This window comes from Propithecus coquereli, unplaced genomic scaffold, assembly GCF_000956105.1.
Source record: "Propithecus coquereli isolate 6110/MARCELLA unplaced genomic scaffold, Pcoq_1.0 Scaffold224, whole genome shotgun sequence".
NCBI classification, from domain to species: domain Eukaryota; kingdom Metazoa; phylum Chordata; class Mammalia; order Primates; family Indriidae; genus Propithecus; species Propithecus coquereli.
Window position 1 is genome coordinate 4,497,269 of NW_012147634.1, and position 23,376 is coordinate 4,520,644.

Sequence of the window (23,376 nt, forward strand, 5' to 3'; positions counted from 1 at the left end):
TATATAAATATTCTAGTACATTTAAGTAGAAATATATTCCAGATTGACCAACTTACCTCCCAAATGACACAGTTGTAGACATTTAAGAGCAAGGCATATTATCTTCTATGCACCATAAATGCTCTCTGAGCTGCATGCTCATAAGCCTATTCTATCCTAAAAGTTCAGAAGTCTCTTCTATCTATAAGTTGAGTCCCCTAAAGTCATAAAAAGAGACCCAGAATTGAGCCATAATGTACTCCAGAAAGAAGAAATCAAGCTATTCTGAGCAACTACCAAAGGTGCCAAAGCAGCCTGAGTGCGGCCAAAATTATTGCCTGATATCCCGTTCCTCACAATGCTGTTCATTCTGGGAGTAGGTACTGGACTCCCAGGAAATAGGGCAACGGGAGAGTTCTTGTAAAAAGACACAGGAGGTACCCGGGACCAAAGCTGTAAGCCAATGAAGAGCCTGGGAAACTAAGCAGAGGTCCAAATACTGGGGGAGGGGGCCAAGCACAAGCACCAAATCCAAGCAGTCAGAAGTGGCAGGCTGGGACTCAAGGCCAAGATCACAGGACAGAACCAAGGGTCCAGAGCCAAGGCAGGGAAGATAATTATGAAGCTAAGCTTATCTTGGTTGCCTCTCTGCTTTCCCCATGAACATGTTTTCCATTTTCCTCCTTCTGGCATCTCCCTTTCGCCTCTATTCCCTTCTCATTCCAGGCTGACAGTCAATCTCTCCTGAATCATGAGATAAGCAGATTGTTTGCTGTGAAGTCACAGGTCAGCATTTCTCTTCTCCTTTCTGCTTAATGGTCCTGTGATAAATTGAAGATGGACACAAATTCTTTCACACTCTTCCCATGGAGAGGCAAGGGCAATGTCATCATTCCCTGAATCTGGGAAGGCTGTGTGACTGCCCTGACCAACTGAATACGGCAATCTACAAGTCCAGGTCTTACGAAACTCGCAGCTTCGTCTTGCTATCACTTGGAATGCTTGCTCTCAGGGAAGCCAGCCACTCTGTAAGAAATTTGATTACCCCGAGACCTACATACTGTGAGAAGCCGAACAATGTGTAGAAAGACTCTGGAGATTATGACACCATGGGGGACAGAGAGACATCAAGAAGCACAGAGGTAACAGACATATGAATTAAGAAGCCATCACCTTGGAAGAGGATGCTCCAGCCCCAGGTATTCCACCCGATACAATCCCAGCTGAGTTCTTCCTGAATTCTTGACCCACAAAATTATAAGCAAACAAAATGTTGTTTTAAACTACCAGGATGTAAGACAATTTGTTATGCAGCAACAGATAACCAGAACACCACTTATAAGAGGGAGGAGTATCAGCGATACAGCATCAGCCATACCCCACCAAACAACTCCCTGGAATTACTGACACTGTTGTTTAGTAAAAGTAAGGATGAAAAAGGAACTTCAAGAGGTTCTACCCCATAGGAATCAAAACTGTCCAAAGACTACACTATCCACCCTACAACACAGGCAGTGAGAGTAACGACATGGTAGTATACCCTCAACTTTGGACTGGATCTTTCTATATTGCATCAATATTTTAATAACTCAAATCTAGATGTGCTGTCACTACCACAAGACAACCTAATTCTTGAGCACAACCATCACTCCTAATGTTGCTCTGTGTTATAAAAACAGAAACTCAGTATGAATAGGTTTAAAACCTTCAAAATTTCAAAAGCACTATTTCCACAGAAATCCCAAATTCTGCATAAAAATCCTTAAGAAAGCACCAGAGGCACGTGCAGGAACTCCTTTCTCTTCATTAAAAGCTACAAAGCCTTACCCTTCATTCCTTTTGCTTCTCTGGATTATGTTATTTAATAAGCATTCTGGGAAACCTTAGATTTTACTGAAGACTGAACTTGAAAAACTGATTCTAAATAATCATGAGTTGACTACATCCTACTCCATCTCTGTTTCCAACTGTATCTTTCTTTACCCAAGAGTTCTGACATATTCCCTAGCCAGCATGACTTGATCTCCATCCCACCCTGCAATGCTTGATACCAGGCCTTTGTATCTGGGATCAAGAGCCCACATTCTAATCAGAATCCCAAGATTTCTGAGGAAGTACTCACAATTTTCTCATAAAGTTCCTAGCAAACTGTTCCATGGCTGGCCCGGGGGGACAGTGACCAGAACTCTGTTCCACATTGTTCCTGTTGAACTATGCAAGGACCTTGATTACCTGCCCTTGACCTTTATCCTGCCAGAAGAACTCCCTCCTTCTTTTATACAAAAATGTATCAAACAGAATGACCTGCCTGTATAGGAATTTAAATGTTACTCTGTAGACTCATAACATGTTAGAGATGTGATACAATGAACCAAGTATGCTTCAGAGCCAACAGCCTTAAGTTTACATTCTAGCTCTATCATTCCTTTATTCTACGACCTTAAGCTAACAGTTCTGGAACCTGCTTATTCCCTGTAAAACAGGACAAACACCACCTTCTATCTCACATGGCTACGGTAAGGATTTCATGAGAAAAACTCTATAAAGTGCACAGCACAGGACCTAACAAATAGAAAGCACTCAGTGAACGTCAGTTCCTTTCCCTTAAAAAATATGTTAGAAAGAATAAAATGGCTGTCAGGGGTTAAGCTGGTGGCTGTTATTACATACACTGCAGATAACATATGCTCACATACATGATGATTAACAATTTTCAGAATTTTTCTCCAGTTTACACTCTTTAAAAGAATTGCAGCTGACAATTTCTTTTCACAGAAAAATTCCAAATACATAAGACACATTAAAGTGAGCAAAAATCCCTCAGAAACTCCTCCTATACCTGACCTAAAATTCAATTATATTGAAAACATCAAATGAATGAAATACTCAATTTTAATAATCTTATTTCAAAATTCACGTAACTATTATAACCACCTTAATGTCAGAATTACTAAATTTTAGATATCTCATGTAAAATACTTAAGGGAAAATGCATTTTAGAAGCACAGTTTGAAAGACGTGTAAGGTTTAGACAACTTAATAAAATGCTACTCAAATAAAACATGTAAGTACAGAAGCAACTCAAGTGTCAAAACTGTTCTGAAATACACTGAACTCAGAGGTATTCAGAACAGACATTAAATCCTGGTTCATCAATCTAATCAGCCAAAATGTACCGTAGGTATCTACTCCATTTAGGGTACTGTCAGTACGTTATCAGTGTAGCAATGAATGAAAATGTCAAAATTCACACTAAGACAGCAAGACGCTAAATTCTTAGTGTGAATGGTTCTATAGTTCAATATCCAGTGCAATGGGGTTACAGGCTAAGTCATCTAAAAATATTTTTTAATTTCTAATTTTTGTTTCATTAAAGGAGTAGATAGGAATTTCAAATCACACCAGATTTAACAGATGGTTATCAGCTTATTTTTATGGACCAATAGATTTTTAACTTCTACCCTAAATAATTCAATTCTTCTTTATCCGCCTTATTACCTGTTTCTCTGTAAGGAGCAATGTCCTTGGCTCTTAGAGGCTAATTTTGAGACTGTGCTCTAGCCTACCTTCTCAACCCTTTCCATGTCAGGGCATGCACAGAAAATAACATCTGTATGGCACATGAACATAAACTGAAGAGGCTTCTCAGAGCTAAAAGTGGTCTGCTTTAGGGCATAGCCACCCCTAGGCTGAAAGGGTTATTTATCTCAACACATATGTAACCCATTTGTGGCCCCTTGGAAGGGACGGTATGCTAGCCAATCTTTTACATGATTATCTAGCAAAGCAGCAGGAGGTCTCCCTTCTACTCCAATGCTCACTTGTTGGAACAAAAGACTAGAAATCATCAATCACCTGAGAGGACCAGCAGCATTATTTGGGAATCCAAGATGCCATTCCTCTGAGGATCTGCAGTTCATAATCAATCCTCTGAAACCTATCAGAGAAAATGGATGCTGAAATCCTTATTTCTAGCCTATGTGTAACTGTCTCGTCCTTCTGCCATTCTATGCCAGGGAGCAGCCAGTCGACAGTTCAACATGAAGGAACCTAATGCAAATTAAATTAAAAGTAAGGACGAAGTACCAGAAACAGCTGGATCTGAGCACTCAGACCATCAACAACACTGATGAGTACGTACAAGGAACAGTGAACTGCTTAAAATGAACCTTGACCCAGAGCATGATTAGCTACTACTTGACTAAAAATGTTCCCAAGGCCACTTCCAGCTCTCTGATTTCAAGGTTTCTCAGACAGAAAAATAATTCCAATAACATATTTCACTTCAACAGCCTTGAATATATTTGTAAAACCACAGTAGACACGAAGATAGGAACAGGCAGGCAAATAGCTTGAAGTATTATCACAAAACCACTTACACATTACTGCTCATACAATTAACAAGTTAAATTTTTATTCTTCCCTGAAGATACCCAATAATACACAAATACATTTGTACAAGGCTATTAACTGCAGCATTATTTGTAACTGCAAAATATCAGAAACAAAGGAGGACTGGAGACTGGCTGAACTCACGGTGGCACATCCACAAAAGGAACACTACAAAGCTGTTAAAGAGTAAGGAGCATTCCCACAAACATGGAGTGATTTACAGGATATACTGCCAAGGAAAAAAGCAAATCCCAAAATACTGCATATTGTTTGCTAGCTTTTGTAAAAGAAAAAAGAGAAAATAAGAAAATGCTCATCTACCTGCTTATTTTTACAACAAGAAACACAGGAAGGATAAATCAGAAGTTAATGAAATTGGCTGTCCATAGGGGATGGGTAGGAAGGGACTGGGTACTGACACTTCGGTACAGCTTCTGTATAACTGTAACTTTTGGAACCATGTTAATGTTTTATATACTCAAAAAGTAAAATAAAATCAGCAAGCATAAGGTTAAAAAAAATCTAAAATGGAAATCAAACACAAACGAACCTCTGTATCAAATAAATAAGTGTATTAAATTGGGGAGGAAAATGAACCCAAACAACTTTTGAACATAATACTTTATATATTGTCAGTATACAGATAGAAAGAACTGTAAGCAAATATTGAACTCTAGTTATAAGGAGTTTTCTTTGCAATGGTATGAGTTAGCAATTCTGGAACTATTTTCTCTGATTACAGACTTGACAAAATGAGTACATATGTTGTGGATAATGGGAACCAGATTCTCACTGTTAGACAAGGGTGTTACAAAGATAGAAGGGGGCAAGGTCTGTGGTGTTGAATGAAATTGTAGGTATCAATACAAACTAATGGTTATACACATGCAAATACACACAGACATAAATAGATGTAGGCATATTTATTTATTCGTATTTCTTAGCTCTTGTCTGCTGAGAGATCTTAGTTTGTAAACATTATTCCCAACCAAAAAGAATGAGGGCTACTAAGAGAAATGGCTGATTCCAAGGCTAGGGCAAGCTAAGTACAAGATGAGCCTGGAACGTCTTGTTGTGCCAAAAAGTAAGAAAGGGCTCAAGAACAATGGGGACATGTCAAAATTACAGCTTAAGGGGGCTCCCACTAGCCAAATCTAAGACAATTTGAGCCTCAAAATAAATAATGATAACAGAGTATCACAGAATAAATAAAAATCTATGAGTCCATCCCAAGATAAGAAAAGAATAAACAAGTAAGGGAGAAAGAAAAGCTCTTCCTTACAGTAAAATATCATCTAACATATAGAGAAGAAACACGAGTTAGAAAATCACCATCTTGCAACTATCCTAATAATAACTGATTCAGTCAAGAACCATCAATAGATGTTAAACTATTGGGTGAAAGTTTGGTAAGGAACAGGATATATATACATAATCTCAAAGTATCTCCCACAACAAAGGGGAACAACAAAGGGGAAAACAGTAACTTCATAGATTAACCTATCAAATATTACCTTAATAATCAAAGTTAACATTGCCAAAAATGAGACAAAAACCAACATCATACACCTTTTGATATGATGCCCTAAGAAGACACAACATTACTTCTGTGTAATGCATAATCTGAATCTAATCATAAGGAAATATCAGAAAAACTCAAATTGAGGGACATTCTATAAAGTAACTGAAATGAATTCTTCAAAAATGCCCAGACATAAAAGACAAAGGCTGAGGAACTATTGGAGATTAAAGAAGACTAAAGAGTTACAACAACTAAATGTAACATATGATCCTAGATTAGGTCCAGAGTAGTGGGGTAGGCAGACAGAAAAGGGAAATAGCAATAAAGGATATTTATTTATGTCCCTTATTGGGACAACTGAAGAAATCTGAACATGGAATGGGCATTGGATAAGTGTATCAGTATTAAATGTCCTGACTTTTTTTTTAAGAGGCAGGGTGGCAGGGTCTTACAATGTTGCCCAGGCTGGTCTCAAAACTCCTGAGCTCAAGCTGCCTCAGTTGGTGGGAATACAAGTGCACACCACCACGCCTAGCTTAAATGTCCTGATTTTGACGGACCAATATCCTGTGCTGATTGAAAAGAAAGTCCTGTTTCTTGGAAGAAAAACAAACTATTTATGGACAAAGGCATGTTATATCTGCAAATTACTTGGGGGAAATACAGAAACAGAAGGTACATTTATAATTGATGAAGCAAATGAGGCAGAATGTTAAAGACTGGCAAATCTAGGTAAAGATTATATGGGAGTTCTTACATTCTTAGCAATGTTTCTTTTTTTTTTTTTTGAGACAGAGTCTCACTCTGTTGGCCGGGCTAGAGTGCCATGGCATCATCATAGCTCACAGTAACCTCAAACTCCTGGGCTCAAGCAATCCTTCTGCCTCAGCCTCCCGAGCAGCTGGGACTACAGGCATGCACCACCATGCCCGGCTAATTTTTTCTCTATATATATTTTTAGTTGTCCAGATAATTTCTTTCTATTTTTAGTAGAGATGGGGTCTCACTCTTGCTCAGGCTGATCTCGAACTCGTGACCTTGAGTGATCCACCTGCCTCGGCCTCCCAGAGAGCCAGGATTACAGGCGTGAGCCACTGCGTCCAGCCTTAGCAATGTTTCTTGAAGTGTGAAATTATACCAAAATCAAAAGTTCTTTTAAACTTTGAGATTAAAAATCTGTATTCTTTACTTTCAATCAAGAATATAACTTTTTTAAAAACTGAAACATGAGGAAAAATATAAAATTACCCATGCACAGAGCCAAAGAATCCCTTCATTAACGGATGATGAACTAGTCCAGTAAAAATGACAATATATTAATTGCAGTAGTCCCAATGACCTCACAACTATGATTCTTTCACAGGCACACATATCCAAAGTCTGGCTTGTGATTTGGCTTTCCAAGCAAGGGCAAATCTCTTGGCTTATCTATGCTCTCTGCTGACTCTGGTAATAGCAACAATATCCTGTTTATCAGATAAGGTAAATCTGAGTGTGAACTTTTATTCAAATAGATATGTGCAAAATTTCAGTTTTAGTGATTTAACTCTCTGAATAACTAATAAGATCCATTTCTGATAGGGAAAAGCATTTTGCCCTAAAAACCAGATTTAAAATGATACTCATTTTACAATGGACACCAAACTAAACATGGTAGACCAATTCTAACTTATCTCCACTTCTACCTAAAATCCCACTAAAATGACAATGAAGGAATAAAACAGATACAAACCCACAAAGATGTCCACAAGGATAAAAAGAACATGTGAGGCAACCAGACAAAATATTTCATTGATTCATTCATTTTGAGACATAGTCTTGCTCTATCACCTGGGCTAGAGTGCAGTGGCATCATCATAGCTCACGGCAATCTCAATTCCTGGGCTCAATCAATCCTTCTGCCTCAGCCTCCCGAGTAGCTGGGAATACAGGCACGCTCCACCATGCCCAGCTAATTTTTTCTATTTTTAGTAGAGACGGGTGTCTCATTTTTGCTCAGACTGGTCTTGAAGTCCTGGCCTCAAAGAATCCTCCCACCTCAGCCTCCCAGAGTGCTAGGATTACAGGCGTGAGCCAGCACCCCCGGCCCAGACAAAAGATTTCAACAGGTTTCTGGAAGTCAGGAAAAAGGGGAGCAATAACAATCTTAGTGCAAAGAAAGCCTAAGTACCAGTGGAGAAGAATGCAGATGGGAGGGACTCTGGGTACAGGGATGCAGCAGGCAGCAGGGGTAGGGGGTCCAGCGCTGTAAGGAGCAACTGAGTCATGGAACTTCCAGCAACCTGATGTCAGAACATCTGCGGCCAGGTATACAGCCCTGAGAGGGAAGACTGAAAAACTGAATGGCACTAGAAAAGATTGTCAACACAGACATCTGAATGTCCTCTTCCATTGAAAAAGGTATCTGGCTCCCTCCACCTCACAGCGAAGCCCAGGCTAGACAAGCCCTACCCACTTAGGAAGTTTTTTCGTGGCTCACTCTTACATAAAAAAGACAAAACAGATCTTTAAAGAAATCTTCCAATCTGAGAGAATCATTTTTAAAAGAAAAAGAAAAGAGGAACCCAGAAAAAACAGAAACAATACAGGGAGGACAGAAAAACTTCAAAACAAACTCTAAACTGCTGGAGTGATAAGAGAAGATACTGCAAAATAATAGCAACAGGATGTATGAAAAAACCATGGTCAGAAAATGAGAAAGGGCCCCTGAAAATTAAAAATATGATAATCGAAATTCAACAGATGGGGTAGAAGAAAAAAAATCAAGGAAATATCCCAGAAACTAGAACCAAAAGGCAAAGAAATAAAAAGATATGAAAAATAAAAGTTCCACCCAGGACACCCAACATCCAATGAACAGAAGTTTCAGGAAGGAAAAAAAAAAAAACAAATTAGAGATGTAAGCATAGGGAAGGAACATGCTATAAAATTTATAATACAAAAATTTTCTTTTAACTTAAGGATGTGAGCCTTTAGATTGAAAAGTCCTTTGAGTACCCATCACAGTCAAAGAAAAACTACCCATTCCAAGGCATATTTTGAAATTTCAGAACACACAAAAAATAATACACTAAAATCTTCTAGGAAAAATAAAAGTACATATATGAAGGAAGTAATCAGAAAGGCATCAAGTTTCTCAACACCGGAAGCCTAAATACAAAGGAACGATGTCTTTCTTTATAGCTCTAAGGGAAAATTCTTTTCTAACTAATATTCTTTATTCAGCCAAGCAATCAAGTATAAAGGTAAAATAAAAACATCAGAATTGCAAGGTCTCAAAAATTTACCTCCTATAAAGGTAGGGAGAGAGAAGAGAGCTAGATGATGTACTCCAGCAAAACAACGGAATAAACTAAGAGTGAGAAGACATGGAGGTCAGGTGCTGTGGCTCATGTCTGTAATCCTAGCACTCTGGGAGGCCAAGGCAGGAGGATCACTTGAGTTCAGGAGTTTGAGACCAGCCCGGGCAAGAGAAAGACCCAATCTCTACTAAAAATAGAAAAAAATTAGCTGGGCGTGGTGGCAGGTGCCCATAGTCCCAGCTACTCAGGAGGATCGCTAGAGCCCGGGAAGTTGGAGGTTGCTGTGAGCTAGGCTGACAGCACTCTAGCCCAGGTAACATAGTGAGACTCTGTCTCAAAACAAAGAAACAAACAAAAAAAGACACGGGATCCAGGAAATCGGAGGTATAACATTTCAAGAGAACAGCAAAGGGAATCACAGGATAAAAACTATCCAGTAGGCCTAGAAAATACTTCAGATGGAAGCAGAGGACAGAAGGCTCCGGAAGGAGGTTTTCAGAAAAGAGTAGTGCTACGAGATTATCTAATCCGTTGAAGTGGCTGGAAAACAATATTCATAGACATTTGACAAGTTTACAGGAACATTTAAAAGAGAATGCGTAGAAGGTAAGCTAAGCAATTTTGAAAAGAGGCAATTATTATATTAACTCAAGGAAAAATATAAGAAAGAAAAATTAATCACATTAGCCAAAATATGTGATCTAATTATACTGGGGAATGGAGAGAGGGACAGAAGAGACACTGGTGCAAAGTCTTCATTCACCATAGAGGGATGTTAAGGAACAATGCCTAAAAGTGATTAAAAAAAAATAACAGTAGTACTTAGAAATATGTAGGTAAATATGAAAGAAAGCTAAATAGAGCTTAAAGAGGTTGTCTGTGGGCAGCAGGACTGAGGATAGAGAGGGGGGAGACTATTCTATTTTAAGCCCGTTGATACTATGGCTTAATTGTGTGTATTTCAGAACTGTGTATTACTGTTCTGAAAACATGAATTAATGTTTAAAAGGTAAACTGATGTAACAGTCATATCAATTCATGAAACTGCCCAAACTATTTTTTTATCTTAAAAAAAAAAGTCTAAAATCTATTACACAGCATAAAAATTAGAATAGCAGTTTATCGTTTGGGGCCAGGCACCTACAAAATTCCCTATACTGCATGGCTAATTTGCAGAGCTAATGGTATATGTCCTCTGCTAGTAACTGTAATTCCAAAGCTGGCCAAAATTTGTCATCTATATGTTAACAGATCCAGATACCTACAGAGTCAGAGAAGAGAGGGCATCTGGTCCTGCTGACTTCCCACACAGAGGCAAATTCTGATCCATAAGGCTGGTCCCCCCGCACTGGCTCAAGCACTTTATTTTTAAATGGATTTCTGATGTTTCAACATCAAATGGAAACATATAGAAACAATGTGTGTGAAACAACATATTCTCAAAAACTGTAATGCACTAAACAAATTTGTTATTACTCCTGTCACAAACTCAGACTTCTTCAGATCCACTTTGGTGAAAAACACCTAATTATGCTATTATGCTACTCTGTCCTCAGTTTAAATATTGGAACTGCGTTCCCAAATGAGGGGAAGGGATAGTGGGGGGAAGAATGAAAACTACTAGAGCCAAAGAAGATTACTAAATCAGAGTCAAAATGGGCTACTTTTGCCATTGGGAGACCAGACACAAACAGCTACAAAATACCAGAAGTCTATATTGTTTCAAAAATAACATCCCCTATAAAGCTGATTGTATGGAGAATGAAAACAAAAGCCATGAATCACTTAAGAAAAATTCTGACACATAATATTTCCATTTATTTAATATAGTAAGATCTGATGCAATCCCATGCTTTTGCCAACAACCCAAGTAAGCAAATCCATGGTTAAACAGTAGTGGCACTTCAAAAGAAATGAATCAAGTCATAAATGTAAACAACACACAACTATTATTTCAAAACATCAGCAAGTGTATGCAATATAAGAAAAGATTCTTATACTTAAGGAAGTACTCCCTCCTATAAGTAAATAAAATAATTAAGAGGTTTAGGGACCTCCTAATATCAAAGACTTTTCCTTGGAGAACAATAGGTTTAATATCTGCACTGTACAATTCTCTTCCTAGTTCTTGGTGGTTATGTAATAAAGGTTAGCACTAAAGCACAAAGTGGAGGAAGGGGGGAAGTACCACACTTGTATTTATTTACTGGTGGGCTGGGAAATTCTTTATTCTTTTAAAATCAGTGGGGCTATTTATGAAGAAACAGAAAGAAAAAAAATACAAACTGAGCATATACTTATACTCTGCCTAAAGAGTTAAACACTCAATATTCCAGAAAATAGGTACCCACAAACTCCAAAAACATTAACTTGAATTTTTTTTAAAATAGCAATTCTAATTATTTAAGAAAAATCAAGTAGGAATTCTTCTTTTACAACCGACAGAATTTTCAAATCTGAGCCACCTTTTCCCAAAAATCTTTATGTATTCAAAGAAAAAGACTGAAAAAATATTTTTTTAAATGAGGCTCTAAAAAAACTATATACAAACAAAATACTCAAAGTGAGTAAAATGAAACTAACGCAGTTAAGCTCTCAGAATTTAATTCTCACGGCATGAATGTTGAGCTCTGGCATCTACTTCATACACTTAAGGTGAAGCTTTATCCTTTAGTTGTTGTAGAGCAACATCTCAAATGCTAAAGTATCTCACTATTAACATCCAAAACAATTCGCATGGAAACAAGAGTTAATCTCACCTAAATCAAAGAACATTTTACTGTGTAAAACTAAAATTAAAAATTGCTCAATCAATAAGTGTTAGTCCCATGGTCTCTACACTATATAGTTCTTTTCAAAAAATGTCTACCTACTAAAGCAATTTTTCTAACATGTTATCTATCGATTATCCCAGGGAAACATTCTATCACAGAAATTTGTTTCCTAGAAATTTCAACTCGATCCTCAAAAATTTTGATCAAAATATTAACATCCCAGTATTGTACAACAAATGTTCAAGACAAAGAAATGGACAACAATCTATTATTTAAAAAGAAAACCTGGGCTTGGTCAGTAAGGACAAAGATTTAAAGAAGCTAAAACAATAAGTATATACTGTCATATAATCAGTTAAATTAAACCTGCAGGAATATGACAGTTAATTGCCAGCCTGCTCTTCCTGGTGATGAGACAGTACAAATACAGTCCATAAAATTAAGAGTCTTCGGGGCGGGTCAAGGATAAACACGCAAGCAATTTCTACAAGGCAGGCTGTCCTAACCCAGCTAGAACAAAGAAAAAATAACAGGATAGAACCTCTACTCAAGAATTGAAAACAGCTCACTGATAGAAAACTACTCAACCCTGCCTACAGTTTTCAGTACAGTAACATACTATACAGGTTTGTAGCCTAGTAGGCTGTATCATATAGCCCAGGTGTTATACCATATAATAAATTAAAATTGAAAAAAAAAGAAAATTACTCAACCCTAAAGCAGAGTACAAAGTCTCCAGATAAAATCTAGTCGGTTACAAGTGTCTTTTAAAAGACATAAACTGGTTTATCTTAAGTTCCCTCCTCAAAGGGACTTACAAAATTAAATTAGGTATCATTTATTGTGAAACATCTAACACAAACAAGGCAACTATAAATTTCATTTTTCAATGTCCAAGGTTAATTTCAACAGTAGTTCTCAAAATCTGAAACGCCTTCCTAAACTCGTCTGGATTTTATACATGTGTAAATAGCATACATATATACTTTTCACTATCTTAAGAGGGAGAAATCTGTTTTAAGCTCTGCAGTTATTATAGTAGTCTATAAAGACTATAATTAACTTTTACAGGAAATACAACTGGAAAATCTCAGAATATAACTAAATGGAATGAATGAAGTATGTTGCCTAAAAGCAAAGATTTCAAATAACCTCTAGCTACCAGAGGCAAAAGCAAAATTTCATACCTTAGGAATTCTCTCCCTCCTCCACCCCACAACAAACCACCCCCAAGAAGAATCTCCTCTGCCAGAAATAAAATAAAAAATGAGGGGGGCTTCAACAACCGAAACACATTTTTAAAATAACCAAAAATTTACTGCATTTTATCCATAGCTATACTGAGGAGGCTGGTTTATTATGTCTGAACTAAAGTAATGTAAATTTCAGCCTGCAGAAAAATTAGATGAGTGTGACAAATTTGACATTCAAAACGGTTGTTTTCTTCCAATTATATTATCAATTCCTTGTTCCAACCTGCCAGCACTTTAATTAATAAATTGGGTCAGGGAAGTAACCAAATACTGAATTTTAAAATAAGCAATTTTCAAGATGTAGAATTTAAAATGTATTTTCATGTTAAAAATCTTCAAAGGAATTATTTCAAGTATATTTCCAAGCACTTTAAATCCTTTAAATTATCAAGCATTAAAGTTACTGGATGGCAAAATAAAGTCTCTGCTTTTATTAATAAAAAGGCAAGTTAAAAGTTTGAATGGTATTTGAGTTTAAGCTTTGGGCTATCTTTAATACCTCCAACCATCTTAAGCAACTCTTAACTTTTGTCTCAGTTTCATAACCTATAAAACAGGAAAATCTACAAGGATGTGTAGTTAATTAAATTAGTCAGGATTAAATGCTAGCAAACTTCTTTGAAGTAACTTTATGTTGTTCTCAGTTCTCCTCCTACTCAGCAAAACTAATAGATGAGAAAACATCTGGAATTACTATAGATAATAACATCTGCAGACTCACGGCAGTTATAAAGATGATCTCTACAAGTTTCTAAGCCAAAGTTCATTCAATAACCCCGTAAGATTTCAAGATACATTGCAATGAACAATTTTTAGGTGAATCTCCTTTCAGTTTCAAAGATATCTATGCTTACCTACATTCTCAAAACAGACTATTACAACACAGAAATCTCAGAGCATGTTGAGAGGTTTTGGCACAAGACAATTCTAGGTAAGATGAACAAGCTGTTACTGTTGTTAATGCTATTCTCAGGATTCTAAACTGTCAATCAAGGTAAGCTTCATCACAAATACACCCTCCAAAAAGTACTAGCCCCTACTGAGAACCTATCAAAGTACTTCCTTCTAAGCCATCTGTCCAGGAAAGCTCTATTAAAGCACCTAGAATGCAGTCGCTCTCCTGTCTAAAGATGCTATGAATAAAGAGAAAACACTAAAATACATTAACAGTTTACATTTTCCACTTCGAACACTGATTAACTACCTACTAAATCTATTCCAATGCCTAGGTTGAACACAAAATCTGTACACAGATAGGTTAGAAACTGCAGCTTAATCAAAGGAGACTAACATTTTGTTTTCAAAGAAGGAAAAAATATATAAAACAGGCTCAAGAAAGGGGGTTAAAAGCTAAAAAAGAAAAAACAAAGCAGGTTTGGCTGGGGGAAATGCACATGTAAATGATTCCCTGATGGAAGAGGGACTCAATTAAATTTTAAAACAGGAATTTATTACAAATGTACTCACTGAGCTACAAACTAAATTACTCACTGGTCTGCTTACTGAGCTGCAAACACTATGAAAACATAAGTGTTTCTAAATCTAGTTTGAAGGATCCAAAATCAATCTTTTATATTCCAGTAAAGAAGGAAATTACATAAATTTCAACAGGAAAAAGTAGGATGTTATACGAGCTAAAGGTGTAAAAGCTAAAGGTGTAAAAAGCAAAGGATGGTGAGAAGGAATTATTTTGAAGATAAATAAAAGGAAACCAAACCAAAGAGTTCGATTTCTCCTCCCTCAACGGCATCCTTTCTTCTGCTTTAGGCCATAAGGGATGTTCTTTATACACTACTAAGTATACTATTTGGGAAATAATCTCTAATCAGTGTGTCAAAACCTCTTCACAACAGGAAAACATTAGGCTCTATCTCTAGACCGTGGCCTGTTCAAACACATTCTAAATTTCAGGTCTTTCACACCCACTACCAACTATTAATATTAGCAACTTTGTAAATAGGCTGAGGCTGCTTTAAGGTTCTGGGGAATGGGATAGGAGAGGAATATTGCCAGAAAGACAACTCCATTTGACTTAAGCTTTACAAATATTACCCAAAAAGTTTAAATTCTTCAGAAAGGCATATAAAACTCAAATACTAACCTTTAGAATTGATGTGGGAGAAAAAAATCACCTGTCCACTAATTTTTTTAACTGCCCCATCCACATTTACAACTAAATTGTCCACCTGCCATCTATAAACACAGTATATCAAAAGAATACAAATTCATTGTGGTAACAACAATGCAGATGGTCATGTGCTCACAATCCAGACAAAGTTAGGTTTACTGACTAAAATACTGGGGGGGGGGGGGAAGCTCACTTACTGTGCATTTATTTTCAACATAAAGATAAAGATCATTACAGCCACAACTAAACAAGAGTCTTCTGTAAATGCAGGTCATGCAAGAAATATGATACAAAATAACCCATCATTCCATCAAGATGATTTCTCACCGTCATCACAAGCTGATCAGTCCATTATAAATTGATAACCACTGACAAAGAACCAACAATCAACACCTCATCCTACTCAATGAACCTTTTAAAAAAGGGCTTATCTCTAATATCCACCCCAAATTGCAGAATATTTACTTGATCTACATTTACTTTTCCGGGTAGAGTAATATGAGAACAAGTGTGTATTAAAAACTTAAAGAGGCACTCTCAACTCTTTGAAGACTAATCAGGGGAAAATTCTCATGTCTATGCTATTAAAATATCTCCAATTTAACTTGCTATTTAACCCAAACCTCTGAAGTCCAAATGCTTGGTTTTTGGCTTTCCTTAGTTATTAAAACAGTTGTGTTCAGGGCTTTTTAAATAATTGGTGTTTTTCCCTGTATTGTGTCACTGGTTAAACTCTTTTACCCACAAAAATAAGGAATGTCCAAGCCTCCAGCTTCTGAAAATAACATCTGGTATGTGCACGTAACAAAAACCTTTAGAGAATGCCCTAGTTTTTATTTAAAACTTTTTTTCATTTAAAACTAGAATTGCCTTTAGCAACAGTTAGACAAAAATCATCTTTTACTTTATTAGGAAATGGCTATTTTCAACATTTACCTTAAACCACAACCTAGATTTATCTTCTAACCAGTTGGTTTCCTGTCTCTCCCCTCAACTAGATTAGACCGTAACTTTTTTGAGAGCAGGTGACTACTAAACCCTGTGATCTGTTTCCCAGCTAATACATTTCAAAATAATATTTTCCCAGCTAATATATTTTAAGTCTCTACAAAGACATAAATATTGCTAGCCTTAAAGCCTTAAGAATTTCTCTAATTTTTAAAAGCTATTCTGATAAGAACAGGTGTCCTTAACGGTTACTGTAGTTCTACACCAGTGGGTTCTCCAAGTGTGGTCGTGGACCCTGGAGAGTTTCCAGGACCCTCTGAGGGCGTCCAGAAGGCCAAAACTATTTTCATAAATAATATTAAGATGTTACTTTTATTGTTTACTCCTATTCTCTCACAAGCATGCAATGGAGTGTTCCAGAGGCTACGCAATACATGATTATTTCAAGAGACTGAATAAGAAGCATATATGAGAACCCAGTTGTCTTTTATAAAGCTAAACAAAAAGTCGCAAAAATGTAAAATAATGCCACTCTTCTCATCAAATTTTTGTTTCGAAAAACCCATTTTATTACATAAACTGCCAATTTATGTTAACAAGTATTGGATTTATTGTTATTTATAAGTAAGTTAATAAATATATATTTCAACTTTTTCTCAGTTTTAATTTCCAATATGACAAATATCAACAGATATAAGGCACATAAACAAAGGCTCTTTGAGTTCTCAATAATTTTTTAGAATATAAAGGAGTCCTATGTACCTTCCATGGATAAGAAGCTCAAGTTAATTCTGACGTACAATTACTTCTTACCCCTTCTAATCTTGTTGAGTTCTATATCTCCTTGTAAAGCATAGTGCAGCATAAAGCCAAGCTGTTCTAGGCCCCATTAAATGGGCTTTAGATATTTAATTATTGAGTCCTCTTTATAAAGATGCCCTGACCTGTAATACCACCTACTACTTGAATAATGCATGAGTTTCTCAGAGTTTTCACAAAAAATTACCTTGTTCATCCTAAAAGCAACCTGTGAAGTAAATGCCAAGCATTACCCTTTTTTTTTCAGATGACATAATGAAACTGATAATTGAAGAAAACAGAACTACTTGTCCAAGGATGTAGTGCTAGCTAGTAGAGCCTAGGATGTTGGTCTTTTGCAATTCGCTTGGCTGTCTCACTGTGGTGTAACTGTAAGCTCCCAAAGAAAATAAGGCAAGGGCATTACTTTTATTGTCCCAGTGCCAAAACAGGGATTTTCCCCTCCTTAATAAGAACATAATCAGACTGGATACCCGGTCACGGCATTATTCAATACATTGGGCTACCCTTTTGGTCCCCTACCAAAAAATTAAAATAAAATAAAATTCAAGAGTATTGGAGAAAAAAACACCACAATACTCCAAGATGATAAATTAGTTAAGGACTCACAGATTTTCTAATCATTTAATTGTTGAAATAACAGGCAGGCAAGAACAAGATCAAGCTTAATAGAGTAACACTAGATTATATCAACAAATGGATGCCAACAGGTTAAAATGGGAAGCCCACATAACATGGATTCAACTTAAGAGTGTGTGGGCAGAAGAAAAAACCCACACAAAGTTGCAAAACTAGTTTATTAGTTCTATAAATCCAAGCAAGTGACTAGAATCACCCTTGCAAAGCAATGTCAGGCAAACTGTTGCAAGACAGGAAGATGTCCTACCCGTTGGATAGAAATCACCCCTCCCTTATGGCTAAAGGTGTTGTTTTTGCTATCAGTACAGGTTTCTGTTATGCTCCATTTTAACTTAAGTTCCTCAAGAGATGCTCAATTTTCCCCATCTCTTTTTTATAGTCAAGTAGACTCCTTGACTGATGGAGGCAAGACTGACTCACAACAGAGTAACTGCCACTTGCATATTTTTCTTTTTTTAGATACATGTGCCCAGGGAAGCCATTTTTAAGTTTGATGTGTTTTTACCTTAGAAAAAGCCAGAAATGTGCCAACAGTCCATTTTGTATGCCTGTAGTTTCCTACAGATGACCAAGAATAATTTCACCACTCCTCCTGAGGTATGCTTTCCCTAGTGTATACTTCGGTCACTTTTTTTCAGGTTTTTTTTGGAAAAAAAATTAAATTACAGTTATAGCACTACAGCTGTAGCTACAGTTATAGCTAATGTACCACCAACCAATTTGTAAGGCGGTGCAATACACCTTATTTGTTGTTCCATACTCAACATGCATTGTTAAAAGACACATTTATAGGTAAGACCTAATTTATACAAGTTTCTGCATCCTTACAAAAGAATTGCAATACTGTACTGTGAAACCTGTTAACTGCTTAATTTTTAAAGATTTCATACGGAAAAAGATATCTGATTTTACATAGGCAAGCAAAGCATCAAATATTTGAGAACTCCAAGAAACCGGTTATTTCTATACCTTATCCCAGAGTACCGATTTCTTTGTGGCGCCACCTATATTTTTTTCCAAGGACATAATCAGCGTTTAAGAAGTAACCTGTCAAAAGTATTAAGGCATTCTCTAAACTATCTTCCCAGCTCTGGCCCACAATGAGAAATGTCACAGCTAAAGCATACCACTGCTGTTTTTCTGTATTTCTTCAAATGAGCTCAAGATTTTTGAAGTGCACAATTCAAATTTTACACTACAACCCAAGCTACCAGTGATCACCTCAAAGCTAATAAACAAAGACACTAGCGGCGGCACCAGGGCCCTACCAGGAAGTAATCAAAGCAGTGTGGCCGGTGCGATCCTAAGAAGTCGCTAGAGCAGACAATGAGAGGGCACTGGGGCTTCCAAGGGGACCGGCAGGAGGAGTTAAAATGCTCACGCTACTCAAAAGCGTTACACAAACGTAGTAACTGTTTTACAGCACATGAATGCGGGAATCCCAACGCAATTTCAGACAACCCAAAAGCTCTGAAAAGCAAACTCGAGCTACCCCTCCAAAGCAGCTGTTGGCTCAGACCCCGAGCTTTTTCGCTTGCAGCCCGTTTTCAAACTTCACCCTCCCTAGCCGAAGAAAGACTCCGAGCGCTACCGCCAAGCTTCCGAGCGCCTCGGGGGGGTTTCGGGATGCCCGAGACTGCGGTGAAGGGAAACGAAGCGGGGACGGGGTGGAGAGGGACCCCGCGCGACCGGCAGCCCAGACAAAGCTGCGCCCGGAGAGCGGCGCTTTTCCTGTCCGGTCCGCGGAGGAACGCAACTGGGGCCCCGCAACACGTGCGGCCGCCCCACGGGGGCGGACACCCGCCCCCACAGCCTCCGACCCCGCGCCGCGGGCGAGCTCAGCCCCCAGGCACGGCAGGGCGGGGCCAGGGGCGCGAGCCGCGGGCCAGGGTCCCCGCCCGCCGCTGCCCCCACACGCTCAAGGCCTCCCCTGACTCCCGCCTCTCACGGGCCTCTCCTTCGCCGGCCGGGCCGTCGGGCCCCGGGAAACAAAGGAGCCGCCACCGCTCCTGCCCGCGTCCGGCTTCACCGCGTACCGCTCCCCAGCCCGCCGGGCCCGACTCGCCCTCACCCCTCCCCGAGTCCGCGCGCCGGCTGCCCGCGGCCCCTAGACGGCAGGCCTGGCAGAGCCGGGGCCTCGGGTGCGCTGCCGGGCCGGCCTGGGGCTGCACTCACCGCTGCAGCACCAGGACGACGGGGAGCCGTTGGGGAACTTGGCTGAGTCCGGAGCGATACAGACGCTGGAGCTCAGGTGTGGACACTCCATGGCCACGAGGAGGGCGGCGGGGAAGACCGAGGCTCCGGGACCGGGCGAAGTGGGGGTGGAGGAACTCCGGAGGCTCCGTCTGGGGTCGCTCCTCGCCGGGCGCTCGGCCGACGGCGGCTGCGTCCCAAGCCCTTGCGTCAAAGAAAGCAAGGGCTTCCGGGCGCCGGGTTTTCCCGCCCGCCGTCTCTCGGCTCCCAGCTCCAGAGAACGTGGAAATCCGAGATCCGGGTTCTGCAGCCACCCCTAGACTGGAGGCTTCCGCCTTCCCAGGCCGGCCCCGCCCCTCCCCGCCCCCGGGCTGGGCCCGCCCCCAGGCCCGCCCCCGTCCCCTCCCGTTGGGTGGGTCCCCGCGCGCACCAGCTGGTGGCGCAGAGTCAGGCTGCGCTCTGAAGTGACTTTCCCAACTTCGCCACCCCGGCGGCCTCAGCTTCCCCTAGCCCCGGGAGGGGTGGGGCGCCAAGCCGGGGCACCCGGGCCGCTGCGTTTACTGCGGTCGGGCGGAAGAGGCTGCGTGGGGTGTGGATCCTGCGTGGGGTGCGGAGGTCTGACTACGGCGCGGCTGCGGGGTAGCAAATCTGGCAAAGTGCGAAGAAGAAAATAAAAACCACTCGAGCAGACAGGCCCCATATCCCCCATTTTACACAGGAAGAAACAAGGTCGCAGAGGTTAAGGGCCTGGCTCCGGGGGCCCAGCGGGTTGCGTGGGTCCCAGGGCAGACCTGACTTAATGTTCTGGTCCCTGTGGCAGGTGCACTCCGGGGCCTGCTTTAGGTTTGGAACACGTGGCCTTAGCCACCTGGACGCTGTGTGGCCTGGCCCGCAGGGGCGCCCTCGAATCTAGGTTCAAACCCTGTGGCTGTGACTCACCATCTGCGTTACCTCGAGCACATCGTCAGACTTTCATGCCTCACCCACCGCTGGAAGTTTAAGTGAAATAAACGTAACTTGTACTTGGTGAGCAAGTACAGCCCCCGCCCCCGCCGTTACCAGGTGATTTAAAAAAAAAAAAGGGAAAGGATCTAACATTTGTTAGACACCCACAATTGTCTCACGGCCAAGCACTTTACATACAATACCTCATTTAAGCCTCACAACACCCGACCAGCGGCTGTTACCGTCCCCTTTTTATCACGGGGGAAACCGAGTTTGTAATTTGCTAATCCGTGCAGAGATTGGATCTCTGCCTCTCTGACCTCTTTCTAGAAAAGAGTTGAGGAAGAGAGCAAACCTCAGGGGGCGGCTAGGGCCGGCTCACACCGGAGCGAGCCTGCGATCTCACTGGGGCACGGCCTCCTAGACGTCCTGGGCTATTACAAATGCTGCCTCAAAATTGAGGCTCCTTTTAAAACCCGGCGAAGGAGCTGCGGGGCCAGGAGGCGAGCAGGGGGAGGGGGAAGACTGATGTGGCAATCCTGCAGGCAGGGCGAGAGGAGGAAAGAAGGTCAGGAAATGATTAACAGGGCTGGGCAGTGGTTAGAGCAGGGCACCTCCCCTTAGTGCAGTCCTAGAGCAGCCCAGGGACACCCCTTGGTCGCTTCTCACTCCTCCCAGCGCCACAGGTCGGTTCCTTCCACGCAGTCCTCTGCCTGATGGTGTCCGCCCACCGGGGGCATCTCTGCCCAGCCTTTGCCCCAGTAGTATTTTGGATTCCTCAGTCAAAGATCTTCTGTGGCTTTCCAAGTTCATTTGATTGCTGTTAGAGCAAGCCTCAGTCCTGGGATTTTAAGGCAATGAGGAGTTGTGGCAAGTGCAGCTGCCTAGGAAGCCAGGCGAGCATGCGTTCCAATCTTAGCTCTGCCTCCTACTCAGTAGCCAACCTTAGCAAGTGTCTCTAGTCCTTCCAAGCCCTTTTCTTCATCTGTGAAACTTGGAAAATATTATAACGCTTATCTCTCAAGGAAGATGTGAGAACTCATGAGGATTGCCACCACCTTACGAGGTAGTCAATAAATTATAGCTTTTAAAAAAATTATAGCAGGTGAAGGCTGCTTCCCTGGGAAGAGGGAAGAGGATAAACAATATCTGGGCCTGGTGGGGTGGCTCACACCTGTAATCCTAGGGAGGCCAAGGGGAGAGGATCGCTTGAAGCCAGGAGTTGGAGACCAGCCTGAGCAACATAGCAAGACCCCATCTCTACAAAAAATAGAAAAATTAACCAGGCATGGTGATGTAAACCTGTAGTCCCAGCTATGGCTGAGGTAGGAGGATCACTTGAACCCAGGAGTTTGAGGTTGCAGTGAGCTATGATTATGCCACTGTACTCTAGCCAGGTGACAGAACTAGACTGTGTCTCAAACAAACAAACAAACAAAAAAACCCCAATAATATCTGACCTTTGCTCAAGCTCTTCCACCCATCTTCTCCCCCTCAATCTATTTTGTGTTTAAGGTTGGCTCAACCAACCTTTGTTCTCCTCTGGACACCTACCCCCTCTTGATATCCATTGCCCCTCGTTTAGCATGAAGCATGACCTGACTCATGCTGTCTTTCATACTAGTATATAGTGTTTCTTTTTTCGCCTTCTCAGAGACTCAGTTTCCTAATCTCCCTAGACTTCAGATTAAACTTCACTTCCTCAGGAAGCCTTTCCTGACCCTATTCCACCCCCAGGTTACCTCCCAGTGTGTGATGCTCTTGTCTGTGCCCACACCTGCCTTTTTAAAACACTCTTCATGCATATAATTGTTTGTTTAATGTCTCTGTTCCCCTTGGAGGTCCATAAGGGTAGCAAACAAGTCTGTGTGGTTTCCTGCTTTATTTATAACATAATACATAGAACATGGAGGATATCCAATAAATAAGTGTTTGATAAATGAATGAGTGAGCAAGTGATGGGTTAGCAGGAGCTCAGGAAGTGGCACAATATATACCAAGTATCTGCCCCGCCTGGAGATGATCTCTAAATTTCCTTTCAGTTCTGACTTTATTTTAACAGGATCAGGAATGTGAAAGTACCTCGTAAGGTGTAAAATTTAAAAAAACTCTGAGAGTAGGGGCCTTACTTTAATCATCCCTGATGCGATAGTTCCCAGAGGACAGACTGTATCAGGCATTCCAGAGAAGCTGGACAAAATCAAAGAGGCCCTCCTAGGGCTTTTGCTAGATTTGCCTAACCAGCAAGCTTTCCTGTGTCTTTGAAAGTTTTCATAATAAGAAAAAATTGGGGGGAAAAATGCACAGTGAGTAAATATGTCAAATGGGGGAAGACCACGGGGCACACTGGGAAATCTGCCTTTTCAGTCACTTGTTTCTTCAGCTGCATTTAACACAAGGTTTTCTGTTCCGGGCCGGCATCTCTTTGGCACTGACGAGCTCTGACTTACATACCAGTGCACCCTGATGGTGAGGAGCGAGC

At 40.4% G+C, this 23,376-nt stretch overlaps 1 protein-coding gene across 1 annotated transcript in view; it reads right to left on the minus strand.

Annotated features, from left to right (window-relative positions):
- Positions 1 to 20,231, minus strand: part of USP3 (ubiquitin specific peptidase 3) — an 84,127-nt gene extending 63,896 nt beyond the window's left edge. The window contains exon 1 of the mRNA XM_012645073.1: positions 19,932 to 20,231. Coding sequence (XP_012500527.1) covers positions 19,932 to 20,022 — 91 coding nt within the window. The 5' untranslated portion in view covers positions 20,023 to 20,231. The remainder of the gene's footprint in view (positions 1 to 19,931) is intronic.
- Between the last annotated feature and the right edge of the window lie 3,145 nt (positions 20,232 to 23,376).